General features: G+C 40.2%; 1 protein-coding gene across 1 annotated transcript; it reads right to left on the bottom strand.

The window, feature by feature from the left end:
- Window positions 1-600: 600 nt before the first annotated feature.
- On the bottom strand, window positions 601-6812 carry CXCL13 (C-X-C motif chemokine ligand 13). The gene is made up of 4 exons (XM_004038869.2): window positions 6534-6812; window positions 4628-4760; window positions 1735-1815; window positions 601-1441 (listed from the first exon to the last, which is right to left on the bottom strand). The coding sequence occupies exons 1-4, from the start codon at window positions 6595-6597 to the stop codon at window positions 1390-1392; spliced, it is 330 nt and encodes a 109-aa protein (XP_004038917.1). The 5' UTR covers window positions 6598-6812; the 3' UTR covers window positions 601-1389.
- Between the last annotated feature and the right edge of the window lie 10888 nt (window positions 6813-17700).

Raw genomic sequence — 17700 nt, 5'->3', positions numbered from 1 at the left:
GACCAGAGTTCAAGTGTCTTCTTTGTCTGTTGGTCAAACTCAATGCAAAACTGTCAGATGAAACATTAGTGACTTTAAGAGTCAATATGACACAGTGAAAATGGGTTTGATAAGTGTTTGAAGTCTGGAGGAAATCACGGTTAGTATGCGGCAGGTAACACTAGGGGGAAGAGGCCCTCATAGCCAAGTATTTCCCACTGTGTTAATATCAGGAATAACTTCACTCATCCTTTGCCAAATGATTTTAGATCATCTGTAAAAGGCAAATGAGAAACAAAGAAAAATTAACCTCATAAAATCCTATTTTAAGAATCAGAGAATGTCTACATTTGAGTAGATGCTATGTTAAGAATGAATTGCTCACAGCCTGGACAACATGGCGAAACTCCGTCTCTACAAAAGAATACAAAAATTAGCTGGGTGTGGTGGTGTGTGCCTATAGTCCCAACTACTGGGGAGCCTGAGGTGGGAGAATCGCTTGAGCCCAGGAGGTTGAGGCTGCAGTGAGCTGTGATTGTGCCAGTGCACTCTAGCCTGAGCGACATAGTGAGACTCTGTCTCAAAAAAAAAAAAAAAAGAAGAAGAAGAAATTGCTCATAATTAAGTAAAATGTTTGCTCAACTTTATTGAATGTCATTAGATTTATAGGAATCATTAAAGAATTAGATACCAGAGTCCCCCCGCCCCCCATAAAAAAAGTCAGTGAAAAAGATGTGAGTGAAAGAAGTTTGTCAAGGCAAATGTGTGAAAGGATACATGTGTACATCACCCTTTAAATGCTTTCCCTGAGTATTCTATGAAGTCTGGGGATCTTCGAATGCTATTAATCTTAGAGAGTAAATTTTATAAAGAAATTCTTTAAAAGTAGGACTTAATTCTCCTCCGTGGTGAGTTTTTAAGCAGAGGATATCTACTACATGGATTCCTTTGCCTCTTGACAGGCTCAAGTTCCATCTGCCTCCCAGGCAGCTTTTTGAGTCTTTCATCGAAGCCTGCTTTTAATATATGCCATAATTTTCTTCTTAATTCAAGCCACATGTTCAAATTTGAGGCTTAAATTCTCATTCCATTGTTTTCTAAGAAATTTTAAACATTAAACAACAAGTATATAATCAAAATAATCCTGTATTACTTATAACTGAATAACTATTTTCAAAGAAACTTTCCTCCCTAGTGAACAAGAATGCAAACTCCAAGTGTATATAGGGTGCTGTGAGTGAAGAAGCTTGAGTTTGCCCCATCAGCTTCTGCAAGGTTATTTTTACATAGTCTCATGCTTATTTGTATGGGGAAGTTCTTTTTCCTGGAAAAGATTTAACTAAGCACAAAACTAAAATCCAGAGCAGGGATAAGGGAAGAATGCAGGTGTTCTTAGTGGAAATATCAGCATCAGGGAATCTTTCTCTTAAACACTGGAACTGGTAGAGTTGAAGAACTTCTTCTGTGAAGCAGAAACAAAAACAAAATTGTTATGTTTAGAGAAACACAAGAAACTGTGGCTTTCCTCTGGAGATACCGGGCAAGGACTCTTATGTATACTGGCTTCTAGTTTGGTTTACTGAGCTGCTGGAATGAGCTACCCCTACTCCATCTGATAAGCAATAACAGTGAAAAACACACATTTGTCTTAGGAACTTCTCATAAATTCAAACTAGTCCCTATTTTGACTGCCCAGGAAAGGGAAACTCTTCAGTACAAGTTGGAATCTGAAACCCCTTGTTATGCCTAACTTACTTTCTCAATGCTTCCATCATTCTTTGTATCCATTCAGCTTGAGGGTCCACACACACAATTGACTTGTTCTTCTTCCAGACTCTGGGGGAAAATAAAAATTAAATAATTCAGTCTTACATTTTAGTCAATCCTATACTTTTAATAAAGAAAAGAGTTTGGTATGAAAATAATTATTCCTAGATGAAGTGAAATTGGAGCTGGGCAGTTTGGGATCTAGAATAGGCGATTTGTAGTATGGGGTCAGAGGAATAAGAAAACAACCATTTGTGGACCAGTATGTGTGAGCTGGTGGGGTTGAATCCAAAGCTGCGAGGGCCTCACATGTCAGAGGTTAGTGTTTTGTTGATAAAATTTACGTGTATTGGAGAACAACCAAATAACTTACTCCAAGATTGGCTCACTTCTAAAGTTATATCACAATATCTTTAAAATGTGCTTATCTGTTGCACTGCATTTGGGAGAACAAAATAAGCTATAGAAAACACTCTCTTGAGAACCTGAATTTCACTGAAAAAAAAAATTCAGTGCAATTTCACATGAGACGCATGCTGCAGAGCAGATTGCTTGGAGTGACATCTGCATTTTGTCGAATTACCACTTAGCAAGATTTTTCCTGCTCTAAGATATTAAACAATAGCAAAAGTGGCAGCAATAATTAATAGCTAATATTTATCAGGTACTTATAACACACCAGGCACTATGCTTAGCAGGTAACATGGATTATTTCAATTCATCTCACAAAAATCCTTTGCTGGAGAAATTATTATTTCCTTACCTTCTGATGATAACTTAGGCTCAGTGAATTTAAATAACTTGTTCAAGATTGCACAACAAATACATGATACAGAAGGATTCAAATGAAGATTATCTGACTCCAGAGCCCACACTTTTCTTCACTGTTTTTCATGAGCATGACCTGAGTGGTTACCAAGTGCCAGATATAGTGTTAAATGCTTTATCTGCAGTGGAAAAGTGAGGTCTCCCAGACAGCAGAAAACTGGGAGACTCTACCCTCTATTGGTGTGAACTCAAACAAAACACAATTTCCTTATATGTCATTTATCTTAGTTATAAAATGACAAACAGCCAGCAGCATGGTAGCTCATGCCTGTAATCCCAGCACTTTGGGAGGCTGAGGTGGGCAGATTGCTTGAGGCCAGGAGCCTGGGCAACTTAATGAGACCCCATCTCTACAGAAATAATAAAAAAAAAAAACTAGCTGGGCATGGTGGTGTGCACCTGTTGTCCCAGCTACTCAGGAGGCTGAGGAGCGAGGCTTGCTTGAACCCAGGAGGTCGAGGCTGCAGTGAGCCATGACTGTGCCACTGCACTCCAGCCTGGGCAGCAGAGTGAGATCCTGTCTCAAAAAACAAAACAAAACAAAACAAAACAAAACAAAACAAAACAAAACAAAAAAACACAAAACACAAAAAACAGCAACAAACCACAAAAAACCCAAAACAATAAAGACAAACGGCAAGGATCCATCCATCTAACTCTGAAACTGCACTTTTGCACGTAAATCTTAGAGAGGTCACAGGACATGGAGCAGTTGGGTTTTCAGACAGACACTTCCAATTGGGTTTCTGAGTTCATGATGGAAAGACAGATTTCTGATCATCTGGACTCACGGTATTTTCACCTCTGACTGGCATGAATTTCTCACAATAATTTGAAACTTTCATTTCTGTATCTGGTTAAAATTCACAAATGCAGAACTTGATGAAAAGATATAAAATCAGATTTTTGTCATTTCAAAACAATCCAAGTTAAAGCAGAGAAAATTAAGATGCATTACCTTCCTTGGTTGACAGGCAAGAGACTTGAGTCATGACAGAGGAAATGGAATCAAAAGAAAGGGGTCCCAGTTTTCTAAACAGCCAGGGGAACTACTCCCAAGTAGGTCATGGCTAGTCTTCACATCTCTGAGTTTGATGCCAATAATTGTAGTTTAGTTAGACATTATTGTTAAAGACGTTAGTGAAATGCCTTTCTAGTGAAAAATTACCGTATGCACTTTTGATATCCCATATTTCAACTGGTCCAAGGCCCCAAGCACTGGTAACAAAATGTGACAAAGAGGAAGTAGCTGCTTACAAACATTGCAAAAATCTAAAGAAGTCCATGGGAAAAGCCACTCATGAACGCCAAGTCAGGGATGCCCTGAGAAAGATGCTGTGCCTAATACTTCAAGGTGTCGCAAAGAAGAGGCTTTGCAATGGGGAAAATGTGAATGGAGTCCTGGCTAATGCACTTTCATTCTTTCTTTCTTTCTTTTTTTTTTTTTTGAGGTGGAGTTTCGCTCTTGTTGCCCAGGCTGGATTGCAATGGCGTGATCTCGGCTCACCGCAACCTCCGCCTCCCAGGTTCAAGCGATTCTCCTGCCTCAGCCTCCCAAGTAGCTAGGATTATAGGCATGAACCACCACACTCGGCTAATTTTGTATTTTTAGTAGAGACGGGGTTTCTCCATGTTGGTCAGGCCGGTCTCGAACTCCTGACCTCAGGTGATCCGCCTTCCTCGGCCTCCTGAAGTGCTGGGATTACAGGCGTGAGCCACCACGCCTGGCCACTAATGCACTTTCTAATCCTTTCTGATGGTGTGTCTCAGGCAGTTAGTTAACCTTCCTAAGCCTCAGACTGTAAGGAACAATAGACTTACCTTAATAAAGCGGTTGAATAAAGAAAATGAGTATGTGCATGTAAAGCACTTAGCTCAGGGCTGCTGCAAACTAAGCTCTTAATTATTAACAATTTTCATTATTAGTTTGAGAATTTTTAGCAACACTCAAGTAAATCTCTTCGACATTCTCGAGTAAGACTACTGTATGGTAACATTTGATCTGATTTCATTGGGAGAAGGAAATCTTATTTATTTTTCTCTTGAAACTTACATGATTTCTTTTCTTGGACAACCATTCCCACGGGGCAAGATTTGAATTCGATCAATGAAGCGTCTAGGGATAAAGACTGAGCTCTCTTGGACACATCTACACCTCAAGCTTGTGTAATAGACCTCCAGAACACCTGTAAGTAAACACAGAATCAGTTATTTTAATCCATTGGCATGTAATTCATAACTAGAATTTAATTACTAATCTTTCATAATGTGCATTTGAAGACTTAAAAGTTTCAAGTCAGTGCTTCCACCCATATGTCTTTAGTTTGTATATTTCTGCTTGTCTTGGCTTGAGTATTTTCAAATGTTTTCTACCAAAACTTTAAAAATAAAGTTAGCTTTTAGGCCAGGCACAGTGGCTTACACCTGTAATCCCAGCACTTTGGAAGGCCAAGGTGGGAGGATTGGTTGAATCCAGGAGTTTGAGACCAGCCTGGGCAACAAACGGAGACCCCATCTCAAAAAGCAAACAAACAAAGCAAAAAGAAAACAAAACAAAAATTAGCTTTCAAAAAAACACAGCAATTTTGAAATTTGTGATAGTGTTATATTTGTACTCAGGTGATAGTCCACATAATAAAATTTGAGAATAGCCTCTGTAGGGACTTACAACTCAGTTATAATTAATGCAATATAAAACCAGTGGATTATCTTCACTCCCAACACATAAAAACCGAGGACATGACCTGGCTCTAGAGTCCTGGGAGCAATACCATGCTGGAACAGAGTTTTCTCTATCAGACTCTCTGCCATCCTCCCCTTTCCTCTCAGAAAATGTCACAAACGTTTTTGTTTGATATGTTGGTCCTCTGTCTGGGTTGCAAATCATTACAAAACAAAAGGCAATCATAAAAATTCAAAAGTCTTTTTATTTAACAAAAGCAATTAATACTGGATGGGTACCATTAGTATCCATCTCATGAATTTTAATGGGATCTAATGAAATCTAAGCCAAAGACATTTATCAGATCTTTTCTATCCAGCCTACTACTGTGCTTGACATACATTTATAAATAAAAAAGCTCACCTCTCAAGGTGTGTACAAGTTAGTAGGGGAAACAAGCAAACAAAAACTAAAATACCACAGAAGGTTGTATTATGCTCAAAATCTAACGTGCATGCTGAGAACAGAAGATGTACTAAGAGCTACCTCTGCCGGGAGCCATGGGAAAGCCCCGTGGAGAATGCAAGAAATTAGGGTTTTGAAGAGTGAAAATAACATGTGAAGCAAAATTAAAACTGGGGGAGAAAGCTCCTCTGTGTTTTAAGAACAAAAATTTGGTCTTCTAAATCTGAGCAGAAGGCTTCTTTCTGCACATATCCATTTCTTCGGCCACATAAAAACTTACTACTTCAACTGGATATTTATCTATTGACACAAAGATAGCTGCCCCACTTAGACATGGAAGTCTGCTTCTTTGCAGAATGTGTGTAAATACCCCTGGTGTACTGACAGTGGTGTACTTGATGTCAGATCTAACCATTTGGAATTACATGAAGCATGTTCACTGCAAGAGACCAGTAGAGTTCAATAATCTTTAAACCCTGTATAGGGTTTGGTCAGAGTGGGTAACATTGAGAGGCAGAACAAAGAAGAGCTACATGTAAAGAATTATATATAGCAGGAGCTGAATCTGAAAAAGGCTGGGAATATATAATTCACATGAATATTGGACTTGTGGTATCTCTTTTTGCTATAAATAAAAATCTTAACAATATAAATACTTCCAGTTTTGAAGAGTTAAATTCCTAAACACCTTACTTTGAGAAATCTAGAAGGAACAGAGCAGTTTTTTCCCCCTTTAGTCAGACTTCCCTGCGGTTTTTAATCGAAAGAAAATTGAAGTGGTTAAAGACTATTTCTGTTCAACAAACAGTGAAACGTAAATGAAAGTTCTCACCTTGGACTGGAGAGAGGCTGCTGACCAGCAGCATGAGAAGCAGGGATGTCGAGATGAACTTCATTCTGTCTAGAGGTAGAGTTCAGACTTGAGCTCTGAGTCCAGGCTGTGGGTTTGCAGTACCAGAGACTCCTATTTATTTATACCAGTAAGGGCCCTCCCACTGCCTTTGTCTCCAGTAGGTCAGCTGCATCATCAGTTTTAAAAGCCCCCAAATATTGCTGAGCTTGCTTTTTTAAAACTTCTCTTGCAAACTTTATAAATTTGTTTCAGAGCACTATAATAAAATATTTCTTGCAAACATGGACTATAAGTGCCAGAGACACTGGAGAAATCTGAGGGTGGGGAGAAAGGATAATCTATCAGCTTGGAAGCTCCAAAGCACTGTCTTTAGTAGCGCTATTGGTGATGGTGGCTTTGAGTGCTTCTCTCAGTGCAGGGTGAGCCAGGTTTCTCAGTGGCATTAGATATATACCCCATGACATTGGGGACTCCATCGAGCGCATCACGTCCCTAGCATGTGGAAGGGATTCCAGCCTTTGGTAGGTGCTCAGTAAATATTTGCACAGCAAATGAATGTCTCTTTATATACAGATCCTAACGCTGATTATGTTATTGATTTTCCTACCAGTCTTTTCCATCTCTTATTTTGCTATCTGAAATATATGATTACTTATATAATCTGACCATCATGGAATTCTTAGAAGGGGGCAGTAGGCGTCCCCTGCTTTGTGTGCCTGTGTCTGCATGAAGGGAGGGAGACAACAGCCTTGAGGAAGAGAATCTCTCTGGCTGTCGTGTGCAAGTCCATGAGCTTGAGAACCATGTGGCAGGGGAGGGAGTCATTAGAACTGCATTAGAGGGTGAACCCCATATTACGTCTGACATAAACATATGTGAAGTTAGGTTTTGATCCCACCAACTAGTCCATGGGGACGATCAGCCCACAGCCTATCCCATTTTCTAGGAGCTCTTTGATTAAAGAAAAAAGTATGTAGACTGGCTAGTCTGGCCTAGAGTACCACTAAACTGCCCTGGAAGTGGACAAGGATAATGTATCAAACCAGACCCACTGATCTGCTAAGAAATCAGAGGTTTGGGCTTCCTGGCGCGATTTCCTAAACAATTTGGTTTTTGCTAATCAATTAGCATTGTGGATGTTTAGCATCCCAGGTGCCTCAGTATTCATGGGGGTAGAAGTGGAGGAGTGGTAATGCCACACAACCTTCACACAAAAGCAGTTCTCCAGTCAGCCTGAACGCAGTGACAGGGCACTCATTGATCTTGAGGCAGGCTATTCTATTGTTTGGCACTTCTAGTTGTTAGGATGTTCTTCCTTATGTATATGTGAAAGCTGCTTCCCTAGCAGTTTGTTTATGCTTGTGTTGTGATAAGGGGTTGAATTTTGTCCTAATTCAACCCCTTATCACAACACAAAACAATTCCAAACAGTGTTCTATATGATGGCAATCCAAATATATGAAGGCAGGGTGTGCCAGTTGTGTCCTCTGCAAAGCAGATGCTGAGATGGACATTGGAGTAAAAGAAGGTTATTCAGAACAACTCCTGCGATAGACAGAAGGAGGAAGGAGGCAGAATTGGGCAGGGGGAGCCTCAGATTGCAATGCTGATCTGGTGAAGTCTACAACAGCTCAGTGGGGAGCTCCAGAGGAAAGACTGTTTATTAGAGGGGCCCATGGTGGGCAGAAATGTTCAGACTCTTCTACCCCAACCGTGCTCGGTCCTTAGCTGGGCCTCCTCAGAAACAACATGGTCTCTGGTTGAAAGCTGAAACAGAGCCCGAGGAGGTTATCAGTAGAGGCTGTCAGCTAACTGCACTCCTTGCCGCTGGCCAGCAAGTTATTTCTTTAAGAGAGAGTTGAGTAGGGCACCTTTGAGTGTCACTCAGGGTTATAAACTAGAGGTTAACAGCACAAAGTCTGAGCTCAGCCTGGCAATGACTTTGGACAGGTCACTTAATTTCTCTATGCCTCATATTTACCACTTTCCACATGAGGATAATAGGAATTCCAAAGGGTTGTTTGGAGAAGAAAGCACCTGGTATATGTAGAGGGTTCGGCCGAATACTGGCATGTAGAATGTATTCAATAAATAGCCTGCCTGTCTGTCTGACTATCTAATCTGTTCGAGAAAAAACTGCTCCATTGCTTCTAGATTTCTCAAAGTAAGGTGTTTAGGGATTCAACTCTTCAATCCATCCGCCACCCCCATCCATCCATCTGTCCATCCATCCATAAAAGATCTTACTAACTTCCACTCCAAAACCCACTTCAAAAGTAAATACTCCTATCTCTTTGAATTTATAACAGTTTGAAACTCTCTCACCATCTGGTTTACCTTTTTGAAACCTGTTGATCTTTTCCATTGTTCCTCATAAATTATAACTACCTTCCCTTTTGCCTCTCCATCACACTCTCTGACTCACAGCCACAGACATGCATACACTTACATGCATACATCTGAACATTGTATTACCTCAATTATGGCTTTGCCAGTACAAGCTAGAGGAAGCCCATTACCTCCTCTGTCCTAGCACTATTCTTCTATTAATAGATTCCTAGACTGAATAACATTATTCTAGTCACTTATATTGAGTTGGTAGGCAATAACATTCCTGTTTTTGAAAATGGTCAATTTCTTACAGTGTCTAATTCATTTCACTCTTTTGTGATATGATCTGGAGACCCAAGTATAGAAGTTTTACATTTACCTCTAAGTACTATATATTTTCTTGTGAGAGCAAAAAAACGAGTGATACTGACAAGAACTGGAAGAGTATAGGGACAAGGTTACCTGAAAGAGAGCTCTGAATAAACCTAGGAAACTCCTAAATTGGCTGCTATTAAAAATACGACCACCAGGTCAAGGAACTAATTGCAGAACAATTCTAAAATCTGACTTCAGTTTCTTTAATGCCCAGAGCTCTGGATTTAGCTTATTTAGACCAAAGAAGCCTTATTCATGTCTGCCCTAAGATGGGGCTGGAGGTTGGGCAGCTCTCTGATAGCCAGATGATTCTAGAAGTTTCAAGTCCAACACTACATGATATCTTATGGTAGAGGTATAAATTTCAGAAACTCTGATGACAAGAAGAAAAAATATTTAAACAAATAGATTTAAAACTCAAATGGAAACAACTTATTTTTAAAATAGATTTTATAGATACCCTTGTTTAGAAACATAAAAATACATAACTTGGTTTATATCAAACCTGATTTTTATCATCAGATACATAAAATGAGAAAATTATAGGGAAGATTTTTTTTTTCTTCACTTTGGAATCGAATCAGATTTTCTTTCCAGACCCAAGCATAACTGGGTAATTTAGAACCTTGGTACTTAAATTGTGATCCAAGGACTGGCATCATTAACTTCACCCGAGACCTAGTTTAAAATGTAGAATCTCAGGTCCTGCATTCAACAAGACTCTCAGGTGGTTTGAATGCATGGGCCTGGTCTAACATAAGCTGCATAGTTTGATGTGGCATGCTATTTCTGGGTAAAGATATTATGCATATTCAAATTATTTTCAGAGATAGGTTTGGACAAGACATTTCCTCAGAAAATGATGCATAGATACCTTATTTTAGTAAAAGTGGACAGGACACATCCACTGTAGATGTCAGTACTCACTGACATCTAAATGCAGAGCAGTGACAAGAAGGAAACTCTCTCTCAAGATATCAAAAAGTGAAATGTCACTAAAACAGTGAGATGGCATAATTGGACAAAGTATCTGACAATCTAGAGTCAACAGGTATTAAACAGAGAGTTAACGGTAGAGTTTCACAGTGATTAAATAAAGTAGTTTGTAGTAAGAGATAGGACAAATGTCACTGTGATACAATTGAGAACATTTTCTTTCATGCCACTCAACTAGAAAACAGAAACTTACTGTATCCTGTTAACACACGTTTTAACCTGCTGAACATCTGACATCTGTTTGCTCCCACATAACTTTCAGCACAATAGAAAAGTATTATAACCTTGGAGGTGAGAGCTCAGGCTCTGAAATCAGACTGGCTCGGTTTGTATCCCGACTCCAACACTTATTTGCCTTGTTAACTTCCCCAGGCCACCAGTATCAGTAACACCATCTCAGGGGATTGTGTAGGTTACATAACAGTGCTTGGAAAGTGTTTTACTCAGTGTTGGGCAAATAGCAAACACTTCAATAACTGTTAGCTGTTTCTTTTTAACCTTTGTGAAAACACAAAAATGTGAAGTACATGAAAAAGTAACTTTGCTTAGTTTGCAAGTGAAGCTCCTGCTGTGAATTAAAATGTCACAGCATTTAGGTTTCCAGTAGGCACATAGGTGATACTTTGAGATTATGACTCCAGGGTTCTCCGGTTAAAGAGCTGTTCTTCTTTGACGCTTTTCATCCACACTTTGTTTTTACCTACTCTCCTCACAAGGTACTTGTAGAGGTTTGTATTTCATACAAATGTACTGAAGTTTTACACAGGGGGTGTTTTATTTTTTGCCATCATTTTCTTTTTATTTTACCATTTTTTAAACAGCTTTATTGAGGAATAATTGATATAAAAAGAACTGCACATATTCAGTGTGTGCAATTGGATGAGTTTGGACAGTGCAAATCCTGTGCATTTTGCCATCATTTTCATCTTGAGCGAGCTGCTTTCAACAGCCTATTTTTTGCCACACCATGATTTCAAGACCTATACCTGCAGAAAAGACATTTTTCAAAGGTAATTAAATTCATATTTCAAGTGTTGTTTAAACCCAACTTAAATGCGGGGAAGCCACCACAAACCTAAAACGTGTGTACCGAAAGCTATTACCTTGTAGGGTGGTGATTCCCCAAGAGACTGCTAGGTGGCAGCATTACTTACAGAAACAGTTTGCGGGAAGGAAAAGGTCTGTCCTCAGGTAAAGAAGACCCTGCCTGTGTGCTGACCAGAAGGGGTGTGTTGCATTATTTCAACATTCAAATCATTGATTTGATTTGACTTATTGCTTTAAAAATATTGTGAGGTTTGAGATTTTTTTGATTAGGCTGAAATATTCATGAAGGAGGGGAGAAAAACCCCTAAAAATCTGAAATAGTCCAACAAATTCTTGCCCAAATCCAACTCCTTATTCCTGAGGTTGCAAAATCAGATTGCATATTGGTCCTCTGGCATGAGATCACATTCGGCCTCAGCAGTGGCTGGGCTTGTACCTTCTGTGATTAGAAAGATTTCTGAGAACAGTGAGGCCACCACATACCAATGTCAAAGTGATCAAGCAATTGTGCTTTTGCTTTGAAAGCATAGTGCATGCAGTGAGCATTAGCAAAATACTCATCTTGTTTCTCCTCTACTGATGCTATAATGTAATCATATGTCATCATATATAATCATACGTCATGTAGATAATAAGTCATCATCTACTTTTCTCATTCGGCATATATTTATGATGTTATAACCATCAATGAAGACCTGGACATTATAAATAAAAGTCAATAGTTTCATTTTCCAGCAAGAGAACCCTTATGCAATTTTGAAAGTTTTTGGCATATCACTTTGTTCCCTTAATATCTGCTAATCTGCAAACCTCAGGTGCCCCCAAGTAATCTTCTCAGTGTCATATTGCTTTGCTCTTTTCTCTCCTTCATCTAACTAGCTATTCCGCTCCTCTCACTGTGTACTCTCTCCCTAGGGGTGTGTGTCTCTTCCCAGTCCTTCAAGTTTACATGTAAGTCCTCTCACATTGGTATCTATTGAATAGCCTAATTACTGGTCATTTCTTCATAGAGGCCTCCTAGATACTTCTAACTAATCATATTATCCCCAAACTGAACTTAGTGTCCTCAAAACCTGCTCTATCTCCAATATTCCAAGTCTTAGTAAATGGTATCATCATTCACCCAGTTGCTCAAAAATTTGCTTAAAAACCAGGGAAGTTATCTTGAACTCCTTCATCGCCTTTAATCCCCATATCTATTTGGTCTCTAAGAGCTGGCACTTGTATATCTTAAAATATCCTGACTTTCTCCACTTTCCTCCCGTTTCACTGCTAGAAACTATTCCCAGCCACCATTGTCCAACTACTTCAATAGCTTGCTAACTGCTCTTTGCCCATCCCCAATCCCAATCCACTTTCCACACTGCAGCCAGAACCATCTTCTCAAAACACAAAGCTGTTTGTGTCTTTGCTGTGCTGCAAAGGCTTCCCACTATCCCCTGTGTGGAGAAGTCCTTACTGGATCCTGGTGCTCTCTCCAACTTCCTCTGCTGCCTCATCCCTTTGCTGTCCACCCCAGTTCTCACAGATGGGGTTGAGGACTCTTTGCAATCACTTTGCCTACCACTAGGGGCCTGAAGTTCGCAGGTTGAATATCTTCTCCAAGTACTCCAATTTACGTTCCAAATGAATACAGTCGGCCTTCCTTATCCATAGGGTTTCACATCTGTGGATCCAACCAACTGTGAATCAAAAATATTTTAAAAAGGACCATGTCTGTTCTGAACATGTACAGATTTTTTTCTTGTCATTATTCCCTAAACAATATAACTATTTACATAGTGTTTACATTGTATTAGGTATTATAAGTAATCTAGAGATGATTTAAAGTATACATGAGGATGTGCACAGGTTATATGCAAATACTATCCCATTTTATATAAGAGACTTGAGCATCTATAGATTCTGGTATACACGGGAGTCTTGCAACCAATCCTCACGGATACCAAGGAAGGTTCATTGGCAGTACCTAGATATTGATGTTTTTTTCCTCTAGCTCTACTCCTAAGACTCCATTTTTATTTACCTTCAGTAATAGTGTTGGGGCTGGCCGGGCGCGGTGGCTCATGCCTGTAATCTCTGCATTTTGGGAGGCTGAGGCAGGTGGATCACCTGAGGGCCAATATGGTGAAACCCTGGCTCTACTAAAAATACAAAAATTAGTCGGGCATAGTGGCAGGTGCCTGTAATCCCAGTTACTATGGAGGCTAAGGCAGGAAAAATCACTTGAACTCGGGAGGCAGAGGTTGCAGGGAGCCGAGATCATGCCATTGTACTCCAGCCTGGGTGAGACTCCATCTCAAAGAAAAAAAAAATCATTGTGTTGGGGCTAGGCCAAAAATGGGACATGGATATTTTCAAAGCTTAGAGTTGGGCGACACCTCACCTTCCTTCTGTAGAATGTGTTCACTATGGAGTCTCAATGTGTTAGTGTATAACGAAGAAAAGTTTTCCGCAATAACCTGCCACTCTACTATATTGCCTCTCCCTTTCTGGTGGTGTAGCATCTCTCATGAGGCATCTTCCAGATTCCATAACATCTTTTTGTCACTTTTTGTTATTCAAATAGTCTTATTTCTTTGTTGAATAAATTTCAATGTTTGATTCAAAGCTCTTCTCTCTTCCAGCTAACATAGATGAAAACTTTGACTATAGAGGCTTGGAGTGGGTGAGAAAAGCATAGTCTGGTTGTTCTATACTTCCCCTTCCCTCTTCCAGGCTCTGAAAGGGACGAAGGGATTGGGGATGGAATGGTTATCTTTCATGGCAAGACGACAGTCACCATCCAGCCCTGTTACTCCCCACTGCTCTCTGTTAACTCTATGGATGTGGCTGAATCTCTCTGCAGAGTCTCCCTAATACAGTGCAAACTAATATGGCAGAATCGATTCTGAACCAATGGCTTCCGCAAATCCTCAGTTGCTACCACAGGAGCATATTCCACAGCCCCTTGTTGCTGGGATCCCCTTGCTCCATGCCAGTCCTTTGGAGGCAGTATACTGTCAAGACAGGCAAGCCTGGTCATCTCCCGCAGTGTCCACATGACCCACAGAAGACTTGCTTTGCCAGACAGTAGAAAAACAGGCTGACTCAATGGTTCCCTTTTCTCAGCTTCTTGTCTTCGTGTCTCCCCTTCTCCAAGCTCCAATGACATCAAGCACTCTGCTGCTTTAGTGGCTTGCCAAAGTTCAGAAGAGAAATGAGAGGGCAGGGATTCTCTTATACACCTGGCAGTCTCCCAAAGCTCTCTCATCTCTCCTAGTCTTTTCATTTCATTGACTGGGGTGCTGGTGGTGGGCAGGTGCCTCTTGGTAGTCCCTGTGGGTGGTCAGCCTTGGTGCTGATGGTGCTTTGGACATAGAATGTGGCCACAGAGCAGATCCTGTTGCCCACCCGAGAGCCATTTGTGCACTTCCACCATTCTAATAGACCCTATTCATTTGAATATTCAACTTCTTCCATATTCCAAGACTCTTGGTGGGGAAATCTTTATTATCTTAAGCCAACCATGAGAATTTCACTTTTCTAAGGAATTGGGGTCTGGGAAAGAACTTTTTACTTTAGCTCTTAAAACAGGGATAATGTAAAAGGCGGCCCCTTCCTGCCTTAGGAAATTGCCCTCAGGCTAGATTCACTCATGGCACAAAGTGGCTGCATCAATTCCAGATGTTACATCCAGGTTCAACAAAACCAACACATGGAGAAGCTCCTTGCCAAAAGAATGGAAATCTTTTTTAAAATGACATATTGTTTTAGTTTATGCAAAAAGATTAAAAAATATACTATTCAAAATGAATGCATTCCTTTTGCCCCCATGGGAAAACCTAAGTATCAATACATTAAAAAAAATATGATTTACACAATTAGCTGGGAAGTCTACAGAGCTTCAATCTAATAATCAGTAAAATATTCCCTCTGAATCAATTAAAAATGTTTTTAAGTAACCTATCATTTCTTAAATGTTTCTCTATTTCCCCCACCTCCTCACCCTTGATAACCACTACTCTGCTTCTATATGTTTGACTGTTTTGGATTTCACATATAAGTGAGATTATGCAATATGCTTCTTTATGTGTCTGGCTTATACTACTTAGTGTAATGTCCTCCAGGTTCATTCGTGTTCTTGCAAATGGCAGCATTTTCTTCTTTTTAAAGGCTGAATAATACTCCATCGCATGTATAGATCACATTTTTCTTTACCCATTCTTCCATCAATAGACACTTAGGTCGTTCCCACGTCTTGGCTATCGTGAGTAATGCCGCAATGAACGTGTGGATGCAGATATCTCTTCAGGGTATTGACTTCTTTCTTTTCTTCTTCTTCTTTTTTTTTTTTTTTTTGAGACAGAGTCTCACTCTTGTTGCCCAGGCTAGAGTGCAATGGCGCGGTCTCAGCTCACTGCAACCTCTGCCTCCCGGGTTCCAATGATTCTCCTGCCTCAGCCTCCCCAGTAGCTGGGACTAGAGGCACCCGCCACCATACCCAGCTAATTTTTGTATTTTTAGTAGAGACGGGGTTTCACCATGTTGGCCAGGCTGGTCTCAAACTCCTGACCTCAGGTGATTCGCCCGCCTCGGTCTCCCAAAATGCTGGGATCACAGGCATGAGCCACTGTGCCCAGCCCAAGGTATTGATTTCATTTTGTTTGGGTGTATACCCAGAAGAGGGATTGCTGGAGCGTATGATAGTTCTATTTTTAATTTTGGAGTAACCTCCATACTATTTTCCAAAATGACTGTACTAATTTGCACTCCCACCAACAGTGTACGTGTTCCCTTTTCGCTACACTCTTGCCAACAGTTACCTCTTGTCTTTTTGATAATAGCCATACAAACAAGTGGGAGGTGATACAGAGATGATCTTACTCAAGACAAAACCTATACCTACCAATTTTGGTTACTTAGAAAATCATCTTAATGGACACACACTGTTAGTGTTTTTGCTTGTCAGCTTTAGATCTTAGTTCCCTTCCGGGACAACAGGAAAAATTCCATTGTATTTCTTGTTATACTGCCTTCTGTCTGCCTCAGTAATATGAAAAGGGACTTTGTTTTGTTTGCAAAAAGTAACAATTTGTTGAGTATGATTAGGTCAACAGAGGGAGTGGTTAATTCCCCATTTGTACCCAAGCTGAAAGACTGTTTGGACCCATGGGAGAGGTGTTTGAGTGCCAAATTGAGGAGCCTCTATGTGATCACATCTCTGGATGCAAGCATGCTTGTTTGGAGCCCAGGGGACATTGTCTTAGGAAGTGGGACAGAAAACTGGGGAGAGAGCCCTTCCCTCTAACTGCTCTGCAGACAACGGTATAGCTCCAAGACTGTGAAGGCTCAGGGTGACAGAACAGCATCCTCACAGGAAGCCTCCACAGGACAGCAGTGATGCTTTTGATAAGAAGTCTAGAGCAAAAAATCGCCAACAGTATTGTTTCATTAGGGTGCTCTTTGGGGGTGCAGGACAGAGGCCCTATAGGCAAGTAGGACAAAGTTATATACGTGGAGTATTAACACCTACATGACTGCATTTATATTCAAAGTCTGTGGCTTTCACACTTTTATGCCATACTCTCCTATGTGTCACAAACAAAGAAAGGCTTATTTGATCTTCCTGCATGGTTCAATTTTACTTAGGGTCCAAAAGTGAACTAAATCATGGCCATTGCTCTGTTCTTGCCTTCAGATGAGCAAACTATCTTGCAGGCAATAAGCAATGTACAAAAAAGATGTGGTCTGTGGTACCGAAATTTTAGCATCCTTAGTGTGTGTACTTGGGTTTCTAAACGCAATACATCCTGGCCCTGAGTTTAAAAGTACAAACTAGGGATACTTTTACTCAAGGTGTCTCAGAGTGGTGGAAATTTTCTAAGACAACATGTTTTCTTGATTATAGCATAAGAGGTCTTAGAAGATAACTCAAAAACAGCGGCTGCCTGTAGTACATTAAGTGAATGGAAACTAGGGGGCCATGCTGCCTCCCTGATATGCAAAGGGACTTTGTGTCATTGGTAAAAAAAAAAAAAAAAAAAATCACCTAAAACCAAAAATGATGTGCTGCTGGTAAATGCTTTATAACCAGCTTTCTGGAAAATATAAAGTTCTGACTCATGGCATTTTTCTATTTCTGTGATGTACATACTCTTACCGTGGCCAATTTTTTTCCCTCTATTTTTCTGTATTTTATTTTCTAATTTTTATTATTTTTAAAAATTTTATTTTAAGTTCTGGGATACATGTGCAGGACGTGCAAGTTTGTTACATAGGTAAACAGGTGCTGTGGTGGTTTGCTGCCCCTATCAACCCATCACCTAGGTATTAAGCCTCACATGCATTAGCTATTTATCCTGATGCTCTCCCTTCCCCAGCCTTCCACCCCGACAGGCCTGAACAGTGTGTGTTG

The sequence above is a fragment of the Gorilla gorilla genome, chromosome 3, assembly GCF_029281585.2.
Source record: "Gorilla gorilla gorilla isolate KB3781 chromosome 3, NHGRI_mGorGor1-v2.1_pri, whole genome shotgun sequence".
NCBI lineage: Eukaryota > Metazoa > Chordata > Mammalia > Primates > Hominidae > Gorilla > Gorilla gorilla.
The sequence above is the reverse complement of the archived record's forward strand: the minus strand, read 5'-3'. Positions and strand labels throughout refer to the sequence as shown.

Bases quoted from the DNA above. Each gene is read 5' to 3' on its own strand.
- CXCL13 (XM_004038869.2), bottom strand. From the start codon at position 6,597: ATGAAGTTCATCTCGACATCCCTGCTTCTCATGCTGCTGGTCAGCAGC. The intron at 1,816-4,627 runs GTAAGTTTCAAG...ATTTTCCCCCAG, and splicing joins TGTCCAAGAAAAGAAATCAT to AGTCTGGAAGAAGAACAAGT. The intron at 1,442-1,734 runs GTAAGTTAGGCA...TCTGCTTCACAG, and splicing joins ATGATGGAAGCATTGAGAAA to AAGAAGTTCTTCAACTCTAC.